Consider the following 13,494-nt stretch of genomic DNA (forward strand, 5'->3'; position numbering starts at 1 on the left):
CCACCCAGGCACCTCAGGAAGGAAATTCTTTGTGAAAATGTTAAATTGCTAAAAGTGGAATTGGGAGGGTTCAAGATGATTTTTTTTCACTTTTACTTTATGCTTTTCCATTAGAATTTTCTATAATGAGGATATATCATTTTTTCCACTAAAAAAAAACTTATAAAACAAAAATAACCCAGAGTTATGGTGTTTCTGTCATGGTGGGAGGGCATATGAAGCACAGTGATAGATCGTTCTGGCCTTGGCTTGGAGAACCGGGTAAAGATGGTCCAGCAAGAAAGAGCTATAAGATAGACCAGGAAAATGAGCAGTGCTCTCCGCTGAGAGAAAACGAGTAATGTGACATTTATGTATCTAAAAGTATCTCTACCTAACAAGTTTATATCCTGAGTCTCTCTGTTATGGTAAGTGGCCCACCAATCCCTCATTAACTCCAGTTCAGCCCTTCCCCTCCTTTTTCAAGGAAGACACTGGGCAACTTCTGTGCAGGGTCCCTACGAAGGAAGTTAAGAATGATGCATCGGTGAGCTGGCAGTTTCAGCCAGGAAAGCTGGTCACGGTAATGTGTACTGAGACCTGAGTTTCAGGGACTTCGATGGAGCACTTCGTACAGTCTCAAGAGTACCAGGATGCTTTGGAACATCAGGCAGATTTCTAGTGATACTGCGTGTGCCTCCAAAAACTGAAGTCCAGGAGTGATTTGCTTTCTTGCCTTTAATTCAGTTTCTGTATTTTCTGCAATTCTCTTTGCCTGTTAAATTTATCAATAGCAGCACCCTAGTTAAAGTAGAGAAGAAATCCTCATTGTAATGCATTTAACAGCCCTGAACATGTCATTTAGAACTTAGGAGTTTTGGGTTTTTGTTTTTTTTTTTTTAGATTTTGTTTATTTAGAGAGAGAGTGCATGTGCAGGGGGCGGGGTGGGGCAGAGGGAGAGTGAGAATCTCAAGCCAACTTCCCACTGAGTGTGGAGCCTGATGTGAGTCTCAGTCTTAGGACTCTGAGATCATGACCTGAGCTAAAATCAAGAGTCAGATTCTTAACTGACTGAGCTACCCAGGTGCCCTGGGAACTTCTCTTTCAGTGTTGTTAAGGTATAGATTGTAGATATTATTGGCTAGCAATTGATATTATTGGCTAGCATCTCCAAAGGAGTGAAGTAACAACAAAGAGTAATAAACTGTCACTGAGGGCTTTTTCTTTTGAGAGCCTGGGTCAGACTTAATTGAAAATGTTAAGTTCTGAACTAATCTTCAGAAATGGTTAAAACACATCCTCATATAGTTAAGAGAAAAACAGAAACTAATTGAAATCTAATTTTAGGTCAGCAGCACAGTGGCCATGGAAAAAGAAAAATTCTACAGCATATTTCCGAGGATCAAGGTGACTATATTTTCTGATATTTTACAAAGATATTTGTAAGATACAAGTAATTTTGAGGGCGTGAAGAACTGGAGTTCAAGGAGAAAGCTAGGATAGCTAAGAAGTAAATGTAGAATCGTAGAATTTTAGACGAGAGAAGAACTCAGATTATTTGCCCAAATCATTTTTTTTTTTTTTTTAAAGAGAGAGCGCACATGCATTCCAGCTGGGGAGGGGGGTAGGCAGAGGGAGAGGAAGAGAATCTTAAATCTCCACGCCCAGCAAGGAGCCTGACTCAGGACTTGATCTCACAACCCTGAGATCCTAACCTGAGCCCAGATCAAGAGTCAGATGCTTAACTGACTGAGCCACCCAAGTGCCTCTTGCCTAAGTCACTCTTAATTGAACTGAAATTGAAAGAAGTAAAGTTCATTCATCTAGTCATTCAACAGGTATTAACAGAGTGCCCTGAGTGTGTTGGGCATCAAGTACATGCTGAAGAGAACAGCTGAGTTGTCCTCTTGCCTCAGAGATTATAATTTTCAATAGGGAGCTTCTGACCTGGCCCTCTGCTAGTCACTCTGCTAGGTAATGGCAGAGCAGCAACCGTCACCAGTTCTGCTGACTGTCTTTCTCATGAGGCCATGGGCCTGCTAAATAGTGGTGGAAAGCACAGACTGAAACTGGTGGAAATGGAAACAGAAGCAGGGAAGAAAGGGAGGAGAAGGGAGACAGAAATGTTGGGCAAGCACCCTCTCCATGTTGCTCAGACCTGAATCTCCAGTGCCAAGAACAGCACCTAGCATGCAGATACATGATGAATCTCTCCTGTACACATGAACACAACAGGGAGAAGGGTTTTGTTGTTTCCTGGTCAATCTTTCTTGGAGATCACACCTTCTATTTATTAGGGCAGTGAACTTGAGAATGCAGACAGGCCCAGCAGCCACTGTTTACTGGTCCTTATCAACTTCTCTGATTCTCAGATCTTGCGATCACAGCTTCTTAACTCGGGACTGTATGTGGACTTGAACAGTTCTAGGACTGCCTATAAATTATATGGGGATATGGACACTTTTCTAGAGAGTGGTCCACAGGGACTCTAGGACCCCTCAAATGTCAAGACCATCTGCTACTTGCACCATAACTAGGACTTTTTCTACATACAATCCTCAGGTTTTTAAGCCTTTCAGTTTTCTTTTTAATTTAAATATTGTGTTGGACCATACAGAACACAGACAACAAAAGTCATATAGCTATTTGGGGGAGGGGTGATCACGCTAGTCACAGAGCTGTGCATAACTAATGATTATAGAGGTTTCATGAACCCAGCTAAAAGGAAACTCATTCCCTGGGATGTGTCTGTAGTGCCCAGAAAAACATAATCTTAAAGATGAGATGCAAGCAAAAAAATGCCCAATATTCCCTGTCCCTGAAGGGTAAAGTAGAGAACAGCCAGGAGCACCTATATGCCATAGGGCCCAGTAACCCCCTCCTCTGCTGTTAAAATAACCAAAAAGTTATCCATCTCTGTATATGGTAATTGCATTGCTTACCTTTCAGAGATTGGGAAGAGTATTCCAGTGTGGTACACATTGTTTTATGTCACATGTTTCTTTTTACAGGACAAGTCCAGAGCGAGATCCTCTCATTCTTCTATCGCGGAAAAATCCAAAGCTTGTTGACGCAGAATATACCAAAAACCAGGCCTGGAAATCTATGAAGGTAATAACCAGTCATCTCAGTAGAACCAGAGCAGTGAATATTCTCATTCAAAGAACATTGCCACCTGGGTAGAATTCCAGATTAGGTTTCCTTTCAGTGGTAGATGAATGTAGAGAAAGTTCCACAAACCAGTATTAGCATATATGTAAATTATTATTTTTTCAAACTCATGTTGCTTTTCTGGGCCATATTATGGGTAGTGTTTTTGTTTTGTTTTTTACCACTTTGAAGGTTTAAACCAGAGGACACCAACTTTTTGTGCAAAGGGCCAAATGGTGAATATTTTAGGCTTTGTGGATTGAATGGGCTTGTTGTAGTTTCTTAACTCTGCCATCACAGGTGAAGGTAGTCAGAGACAATATGTAAATGAATGAGCCTGGCTGTGTTCCAATAAAACTTTATTTATGGCACAGAAATTTGAATTTCATGTAATTTCTACATGTCATAAATATTCTTTGGATATTTTTCAAGCATTTGAAATGTAAAATATCCTTAGTTTAGGGGTTGTATACAAAAATAAGCAGTGGTCCAGATTTGGCCTGTGGGCTATAATTTGCCAATCCCTGGTTTAAACCAGTGGTTCTCAACTCTGACAGTACAGTCCAATCAGAGAGGTCTCTGGCATGGGGTCCAGGCATCTTCATTTGTTTAAAAATAAGGGCTTACATTTCAAAATTAATAAAGCATATGTAACTGAAATATTATAATTCAGTGCCAGGACTAAGGATTAGGTGAACAGGTAAAATCAGGTTGGGAGGAGGAAGTGGGGGGATTCAGGGAGGTGAATTGTTTTTTTTTTTTTTTAAAGATTTTATTTATTTATCTATTTGACAGACAGAGATCACAAGTAGGCAGAGAGGCAGGCAGAGAGAGAGGGGGAAGCAGGCACCCCGCTGAGCAGAGAGTCCGATGTGGGGCTCGATCCCAGGACCCTGGGATCATGACCCGAGCCAAAGGCAGAGGCCTTAACCCACTGAGCCACCCAGGCGCCCCCAGGGAGGTGAATTGTAAGGTGAAGACAGTCAGGTTGAAGTTTATCTCTGTCCTTTTAAATCTATGACTTCTTGCCTTGTTGAAAGAACTTTAAATCCTAAATGTCCTCATTGGAAATTCCCATGTACCACATGAGGATGATAAGAAAACAGTTTTAAACTTCTTGTGGGACAACTAAGCATATCTGAGATGTATTATTTGATAGTGTTAATCAAACAGGACCAAAGTTTAAGAACCTATGTTGAAAAATAAGAATATGAAAAAGGTATCCATTCAGCACAGCCTCTACTGTGGGAACCTGAAAAAGCAAACCAGACTTACTTCTTTCATTAAGACGTTTACCGTCTGGCAGGATAACTGGAATATAGATGGGGGTCTCAAACTCAAATGCCCCTGGGGCCACAGGAGTAAGCAGGAGAGAGCACTAAAGGTCCAGTCATTGCTGCCAAGGGAATGGGAGCCCAGTTTAGCAGATCTTCCTTTTTTTTTTTATAAGGAAACTTGGAAATCTGGATTTTTGTAAGAAATAGCTTGGCAATGGTTTGAATTTTTATTTTTAAATACTTTGCATCCCCAGTGAAATCTGTGTGTGGGTTACACCTCCAAGCCTGCTAGCCACCACCTGTAACGTCCTCTATGTATAATTTACACAACATCAAACATGCTGTAGGTGAAGACCTCTAAGTTCAGAGAAGGATCCACATGGCCCTGGGAGCTTAAACTCTAAAATCAGACAGGCCCTGGGTTAAAACCCTTGTTCTTCTCCTTAGGCCCATGTGCTCCTAAGCAAGTCTCCCAACTTTTCAAGGCTTCTTCAGCTATAAAATAAGATAATAACATCTCTGAATGTGTTTATTCAGGACACTGAAATGAGGTCATGTTGATGGAATGCTCAGCAGTGCTTGCTGCGCTGTGGTCTTCAATAAATACTACCACTCTCAATACTGATCACTTCTTTTTTACTTAAAGGATACCTTGGGGAAGCCAGCTGCTAAGGATGTTCATCTTGTGGATCACTGCAAATACAAGTAAGACTTGCAGGACTCCTGACTCTTGGCTTCCCTGGTGCATTCGGATCAGCTTCATTTTGGGGGACAACTTCAATACTCGGGCCCAGCTGGGGTTTATGAAAGTCCCATTCATTCATTTGGTGGTTGTTTACTGAGACCATGCCATGTGCACAAGGCTGTCTGCTGGGTTCTGTGGGAACTGCGGAGACAATAATAATAATGGTCCCTGCCTCCATAGACCTTGCTGCTAGTAAGTAAAGTGTGGGACTCCCTCTCTCCACACCCCATCCAGGCGAGAGGTGAAATTAGATGAAGTATTTATCAGGCTAAGAAGGGTTTACATTTCAAAATGAATAAAGCATATGTAACTGAAATATTATAATTCAATGCCTGGACTAAGGATTAGGTGAACAGGTAAAACCAGGTCAGGAGGAAGTAGGGGGATTCAGAGACGTAAATGCTAATTACACTGCAAAGTGGGAAGTATAGGGTAGAAGCAACTCTAGTTTGGGGACAGGGGTGCATAAGAAATGTTGAAAAGAAAATGTTCTCAGGTAGCTTTTTCCCAGAGGGTATTTCTTTGAAGATTGGTTATGTATGCCTGATTGTCTTCTCCAGACTTCAGAAGAAGAGGGAACAGGGAACAATGGAGGCTTTTGGTGGAGTACCATATGGGAAAAACAAGGTTTGGGGGAGCCATGACTCGTTAGAGACATTAGGCCCAGGAAAGTTTGTAGGAAAGCGTAAGGTACTGTCTCCATCTGAGCCTGTGTCTCTGTCTAGCTCCCAGCTCATGGCACTATCTAGCTCTGTCTGGAGAAAGAATCCTCCTTTCCCCCTTTCCCTGACATTCCCTGGAACAGCCAGTAGCCCCAGGAAACCCACAGGGACATGTGGATGTGCCCTGGAAAACTGAAACTAGAAAGGGAGGGGAGAGGGGTCATAAAAGGTGAGAAGGGGAGGAGGGAATAAGAAAAAGATCATATTTGTAGCAGCAGACATGTAGGATCAAGTATATCTTGCTCTTTCTTTCCCAGGTATCTGTTTAATTTTCGAGGTGTAGCTGCAAGTTTCCGGTTCAAACACCTCTTCCTGTGTGGCTCACTTGTTTTCCATGTGGGTGATGAGTGGCTGGAATTCTTCTATCCACAACTGAAGCCATGGGTTCATTATATCCCCGTCAAAACAGATCTCTCCAATGTCCAGTGAGTGGCCCTCCCCTTAGCAGAGTGCCTAATGATTTCCACAGTCTGCCTCTAGACCCCAGCCGTTTAAGACATTTACTACTGATGACTTTTTCCCTTGAAAGCTTTTTCTCCTCACTTGGTTTACATTTATAGTGTCATTATTCAGCTAGGCTATAAGTGAGATTTAATTTGAAAAAGTTCTCTAATGCTAGTTTGAAATGTAACATTCAGACAGTATGCAATAGAAAAGCTCTTATCTCTCAAAGACTAAAGGCAGGGATATTAGATGTTATATTGTCAAAGGAACTTTCAGATACAATGTAAGAACTGATCCCACTGAAGCAGAGGCAGATTTTCTCACATGATGTGAGGAACTAAGAAGAGATACGGAAGGGGGCCAGAAAGGTAAGCCCAGTGCCCTTTTCTGGGGGCGAGAGCAGGAGACCAAAGGGACATTTTTCATCACTGCTGATTTTTGATGTGTATCATTGAACATTTCTCTGTTTTCTCAAGTATGTCCCAAATATACAACAGGTTGCCTTTAGCCTGTGTGGGCTTTTGTTGTCCTTGTTTTGGTTCTGAGGGGACTCTAATATCTAAATATTCCTTTTTTGCTTCAAAAAAGAAATAATCCATTATCCACCTCTCTAGAGATTAATCGTAGATCTCAGTCTACGGTCTTTCTTTTTTCTTTTCAAATTTAAGGAACTGTTTTTATTTTTTGAATTATTTAAATTTTGTTAGTTAACATACAGTGCAATATTGGTTTCTAGAGTAGAATTTAATGATTCTTCACTTACATACAACACCCAGTGCTCATCACAGTAAGTGCCCTCTTTAATACCCATCACCCATCTAGCCTATCCCCCCCTGCACCTCTTCTCCATCAACCCTCAGTTTGTTTTCTGTTGTTAAGAGTCACTTATGGTTTGTTTCCCTCTCTCCGTTTTTACTTATCCCCTTTCCCGTATGTTCATCTCTTTTCTTTCTTAAATTCCACATATGAGTGAGACCATATAGTGTTTGTCTTTCTCTGACTAATTTATTTCACTTAGCATAATACACTATAGCTCTATCCACATCATTACAAATGGCAAGATTTCGTTCTTTTTGATGGCAGAATAATATTCCATTTTGTATATATACCACGATTTCTTTATCCATTCATCAGTCGATGGACATTCGTTTGACTAGTGTTGATAACACTTCTTTAAACATTGGGGAGCATGTACCCCTTCAAATCTGTATTTTTGTATCCTTTGGGTAAATACCTAGTAGGGTAATTGCTAGGATATTGGGTGGTTCTATTTTTAAATTTTTGAGGAAACTCCATACTGTTTTCCAGAGTGGCTGCAGCAGTTTGCATTCCCACCAACAGTGCAAGAGTGTCACTCTTTCTCCACATCCTTGCCAACTCCTGTTGTTTCTTGTGTTGTTAATTTTAGTCATTCTGACAGGTGTGAGGTGGTATCTCATTGTGGTTTTGATTTGTATTTCCCTGATGATGAGTGATGTTGAGCATCTTTGCATGTGTCTGTTACCATCTGGATGTCTTCTTTGGAAAAGTGTCTATTCATGTCTTCTGCCCGTTTCTTAATTGGATTATTTGTTTTTGGGTATTGAGTTTGGTAAATTCTTTAGATTTATCCTTTATCAAGTATGTCATTTGCAAATATCTTCTCCCATTCCATAGTCTGCCTTTAGCTTTGTTGATGGTTTCCTTTTTTGTGCAGAAGCTTTTTATCTTGATGAGGTCCCAGTAATTCATTTTGGCTTTTGTTTCCGTTGCCTCCAGCAACATGTCTAATAAGAAGTTGTTACAGCTGAGGTCAAAGAGGTCTCTGCCTCTGTTCTGTCTCACATTTAGGTCTTTCATCCATTTTGAATTTATTTTTGTGTATGGTGTAAGGAAGTGACCCAGTTTCATTCTTCCACATGTAGCTGTTCATTTGTTGAAGAGGCTGTCTTTTTTCCATTGGATGTTTTTTCTGTTTTGTTGAAGATTAGTTGACCATAGAGTTGTGGGTCCATTTTTGGGTTCTCTATTCTATTCCATTGACCTATTTGTCTATTTTTGTGCCAGTATATATATGTTCTTTCTTTCTTAGTTTGGTCTGTATTTCAGAGTCTAATAATTCTTTCAATTTTAGGGAGCTGTTGCATTTTGTAAAAGCAAATGATGATGTGGCTCAAGAAATTGCTGAAAGGTAAGTTCTGCTCATTTTTCCTGTTTCTATTTTACTTTATCATCCCATTTTGCCCCAGCTAAAGGTGTATGAATATTGTTATCATGGTAATATCTGGATTTCATCCTCACTATACAGAGATAATCAGAATTAAAGCTGTCCAGAAGGAAGACACACATTCACATGTCCCAAGCCCATCTTTTATCAAAGTAGACTGAAATCTTTGAGATAATTAAACAAGTACAGAATTTCTGAGCATTCACTCCATATGCGTTCGTTTTTAAGAAGAAAAAATTAAGTTTTATGGCTAAGTGTGTGTGTGTGGCTAGGATATCTATAGGGTTGGCTCTGAGAATCAAGATTTAATTCACATAAAGCATAAGCATTCTGAACAGTGCTTGACACAAGGTAAGCAGCCACATGTAAGCTATTAGTACTATCAAGTGCTGTGCTTTAAATGTTCTTGTTAATCTTATCTCTAGGGGAAGCCAGTTTATTATGAACCACTTGCAGATGGAAGACGTCACCTGTTACTGGGAGAGCCTATTGACTGAATACTCTAAATTCCTGTCTTACAATGTAACAAGAAGGAAAGGCTATGATCAGATTATTCCCAAAATTTTGAAAACTGAACTCTAGTAGTCATCATTGGACCACAGTCCTTCCTGGCAGCAGCCCTCAGAGAGCCCGTGGTGAGAAGCTTCCCGTGAGTGTGGCACCTCTACTTTGAATACTGTTACCAAGCCAAATAACTGGTTTTCCTTATCATGCTGCACCCAGAGCCACTCTCAAGAAAGATCCAAAATGTGTGTGATACAGACATGAAGCAGCTCAACGCTTTGGCTGAATAAGGACGAGAAATCATGAGATGTGGGTTTTGAACCCAATTCTACTTTTTATTTTCTTAAGACCAATCCCAGCTTGTGCCTACAGACATCCATATGTGTATGTCCATCACTGTGAAACTGACTGCATCTGTGGGATGATACTTTGTCCCCTCATTTGGAACAGAAAAATTAATCATTTGGAACTAGTACAACCCATCACCGCCGCAATTCTGCAGTTATCTAGGTTTGATCTCTGTCACTGTATTTTAATGTAGGAGGTCTTATAGGGTTTGTGAAAAACACCTGGGGATCATTTCCTGAAAGGTCTAAGGAAGCAGTAGTTGTACCATGCAATGATGGGGCAGTTCTCTTTTGTAAAACCATAAGCTTTTTGGTACTCAGGAGGTTTCTATAATGCTACAGAGAAAGGGGCCAATTGTATGAGTAATTACTGCAATTGGATTTCAAGTTTTCCCCTTCTGTGCCTTCACACACATGTTTCTCTATTTAAAAAAAAAAAAAGACAAAAGCCTCTTAATAATTTAGGAAGTAGTCCTCACTCTTTAAAGAAGCTGTGCATAGAACAGCAGCTCTTCCTCACTCCTTGCATACCCTTAATATTTTTTCCTCTTTTCCTCTTTCCTTAATATTTTTTCCTCTTTAGATTGGCAGCAGTCCATATCCTCAAAGGTGTGCAGGGACTTCAAGGAGTCTCCACCTATGAAATGTTACATTGGGAGTTGAGACCACCCAACTTGAGCACTTAACTTATGTCGGAGATATTTCAGTACCTCCTTTCCCCTTTCTTCCCTTTTTGAAAGACATGTTTGGGTAGTAGTTTAATCTCTCAGGATGCTCTTCCTAACATAGTTAAAAATGAAGAAAACTTTTTAGATGAAAACCCACAGAGTCTGGTTACTCAGGAGAGTCTGTTTACCCAACTTTTCCACATTGAAATCAACTCTTCCTTTGCTTAAGAACTGTTCAGTATTAGTTGGTTTCAAAATTAATAGACGTGAGGTTCAGTCATATAAAATCAGGGATTTTATTCCATTAGTGAGAAATGTATTTGGCTTTTTAAACTTCCTTCCACAAAAGTCTAAGTCTAAGGACTTTCTTAGAGGAGATGACTATCCTTGGTAAGAGCACTGCATAAAATAAGAGAGACATTGAAAGTTGGATGTTTTGTTTCTGAGTATTAAAAATTCACAGGGACCATGTCTTTAGATGCTAGAAGTCTAGCGATAAGCAGTCTGGATTTCTGAGTTGTACTGTAGTTTTGCCTTGTCAATATGATGCCCCAGTAGATGTTCTCTTTCTGTGTTTTAATTTTCCTGTCATAAAACTAGAAACGGAATTTTCTGTCCTTTGGATTAGGAGCTAAAACTGCATTTCCCTGGGAATTTCCCATTTTGCTTCAAGTTCCAGCTCAAGCATCCCATCTCTGAATCTTTTCTTTCATTCCTCTGGGCAGTTAGGAGCTATCATAAAACTTTGCTCATGCGTGTTATATAACATCACATCGCACTGTAGTTATTTGACTAATTCTTTTTCTGTTCTGGGGGCTTCTTGATGGGTGGGAAATCGTGTTTTACTTATCTTGATGTCTCTATTATCCAGTACAGTGCCTCGCACAGTGGATACAAAGAATTATTGGAAGAATGGATGGGTGGATGGATGGATGGATGGAGGCAGTTGACTTGACTAGATCCTATTTATAGGTAGACTAACCATTGGCTTCTAAGGGGGTCTAGACAAGACTGTAAGAGTTGGAGCAATGCAGATTCTTATCTGCTCTTTGAACAGTCAATAAGGGCATCTTTGTATTAAAATTCAGGAAATGTTATTCAGATTTTATACTTCTCTGTTTACCTCAGTGTAGGTGGTATGAGGATGGTGTATAACAATAAGAAAAATGTATGTATGTTTTTGAAAATTTGAAAATAATTTTTATCCCCATGACTTTTGAAGCTTGTTGTTGTTTGTTGTTAATGCTGGCTAGGTCTTAGGGTCCTTGAGTGGCTCATCCAGTTGAGCATCTGACTCTTGGTTTCAGCTCAGGTCATGATCTTATGGTCATGAGATTGAGTCCACACTTAGTATGGAGTCTGCTTGAGATTCTCTGCCTCTCCCTCTCCCTAAGTGCTGCCCACCCCCTGCAAAATAAATGAATAAATAAAATCTTTAAAAACAAAAAATAAAAAACATAGCTGGGTCCCACCTTACCTTTCCTCCTCAGGGTGCTAAAGGGCATACTTTTCTTAGAAAAAAGAATAGTTTATTTGAATAAGTGGGATACATTGGTAACATAAGTAATGCTTTTCCTTTCTTTACCTGGAGAGTTTCTCTGTGTGACATCATCAGTGTTCCATCTTACTTTACTGTGGCAGTCAAGTTCTCCTGGTTGTCAAGAAAAGAAACTTCCAGCTAGTTAAAGCAAAAGAACTTAATAGAAGCATATGAGGGCATCTCGAAGAATCTAAACAGAATTCCTAGAGTTAGAGGGATAGAAAGTAGGGCAACCTACAGGAACTACAACTCAACAAGAATTTTGGACTGCTCTAGATTGCTACTATGGGCAGTTCCAAACACTGTCACACTCTGTCTCTGAGGCTGAGCTTCCCAAGAGAAAAAAATTTAATGGGCTCCTTTGGTTCAGCTCCAAAGGGGTAATTCCCTACCCTTGACCCCTACACTGACTACAAACAAGAACACATAGTAGTACACAAAAATCCATCTTCCCATTCATCTAAATATGCCATCAGTTAAGATAATCCTACTGCATCCAAAGATAAGGTGCTGTGAGTAAGGCAGAGGGATACAACTACAAATCATTTAATATTTATCAAATACTTTTTGAGCATCTACTATGCACAAACAGTGAGAGATAAAAAAAAGTTTACAACAGGCTCCCTAACCTCAAGGGACTCTGTAGTTGAGATGATAAAGTAAAAAAACAATATGAAAGGCATCACAGGCAGAAGGTGATTAAAGTGACATGATGCCTTAATCATAAGGCCAGTTACTCATGCAGTTAATGTGAATTTGGAGCTCAGAGGAAGAAGAAATTTCCATCTAATGCAGACGGGAATCTTCATAGAGGTAAAATTTGAGTTATGCTTTGTGGGATGAGTAAATGAAGTGGTCCTTGAGCATTCTAAAAATGCATTCTTTCTACTTATGAAAACAGTTTATGTCACATATAATACAAGAAACTGTAATATATGTAGCAAGGCAGTATCTGGTGAACCTAGCAGGGAAAGGGAAATTTTCGACTCCTGAGAGAAAGCTCATGATGGAGGAAGAAGTTATTGAGTTCCATGAGTAGAACTCAGCAACAAGGGCTGAGGATAGGAGAATGGTGGTTCCAGATAGTGTGGTGACTATAGTGAAATCCCTCCTTGATGCCTTTACTCTGATGGCAAAGGCATGTGCTAGGAAGGAGAGAGCTGTGTTTAAACAATAATCGAAGCAAACCTCACAACACGTTTTGACTCGGCATTGTTCTGAGACCCCTCAAAAAGGCCAGATCACAGAGTAAGGAAAGTATTTCTCTAGTGGTAAGAAAAAGTAAGACCTGGGGACTTGGAGAAGCAGGAGTGTAACAGAAGGTGGAGTCTGAGGAACTGAGATGGAATAGCAGCAACAGTGAGCAGTTACAAAAGGTCTGGGGACTTCTTGAGGTACTACTAAATGGCAGAGGGAACCTTACAAATGTGGCTCCCAAAGTTAACCAAAGAAGCAGAGAAGGCAGCTCTGGAGTTAGTGAAATTTACCCGTTAATATGACATCATTTGTATCTACGGGGTGGTGAGGCTGGAGATATTTGTGTTGTATACAAATGACTTAGGAAGTAACTGCCCAACATCCTTGCTCCACAATTCCAAGTCCTCCCTCATCCCAGAAGTATTCTGGAATCATCACGAGCATTCAACTTTTTCTACATGTAGACTGCAGACTTCACAGCCATTCTCTTGGACTTTCAGGCCTTGGGACTTTATCCTGGTGCCCACCAGTATCTATATGGGATAAGCAGCAACCTAGAGTCAAAGCCAGGAGTAAATGGATCTAAATTCTTCCTTCACCAACCCACCTGCCAGACACAATGCTAGGTCTTGGATATACAGAGGTGAATATACCTGGTCTCTGAACTCAGAATTAGTCTACTGAGACACATCAGCAAATAGGAAGTTATTATAC

General features: G+C 40.2%; 1 protein-coding gene across 1 annotated transcript in view; it reads left to right on the top strand.

Annotated features, from left to right (window-relative positions):
- POGLUT1 (protein O-glucosyltransferase 1) overlaps positions 1–11,501 on the top strand; it is a 28,942-nt gene extending 17,441 nt beyond the window's left edge. Inside the window, exons 6-11 of the mRNA XM_080808715.1 lie at positions 1,328–1,387; positions 2,992–3,091; positions 5,054–5,112; positions 6,132–6,299; positions 8,432–8,488; positions 8,950–11,501. Of these exons, the coding sequence (XP_080664841.1) occupies positions 1,328–1,387; positions 2,992–3,091; positions 5,054–5,112; positions 6,132–6,299; positions 8,432–8,488; positions 8,950–9,106 (601 nt within the window). The 3' untranslated portion in view covers positions 9,107–11,501. The remainder of the gene's footprint in view (positions 1–1,327; positions 1,388–2,991; positions 3,092–5,053; positions 5,113–6,131; positions 6,300–8,431; positions 8,489–8,949) is intronic.
- The last annotated feature ends 1,993 nt before the right edge of the window (positions 11,502–13,494 follow it).

The sequence above is a fragment of the Martes martes genome, assembly GCF_963455335.1.
Source record: "Martes martes genome assembly, chromosome: 1".
Classification (NCBI taxonomy): domain Eukaryota; kingdom Metazoa; phylum Chordata; class Mammalia; order Carnivora; family Mustelidae; genus Martes; species Martes martes.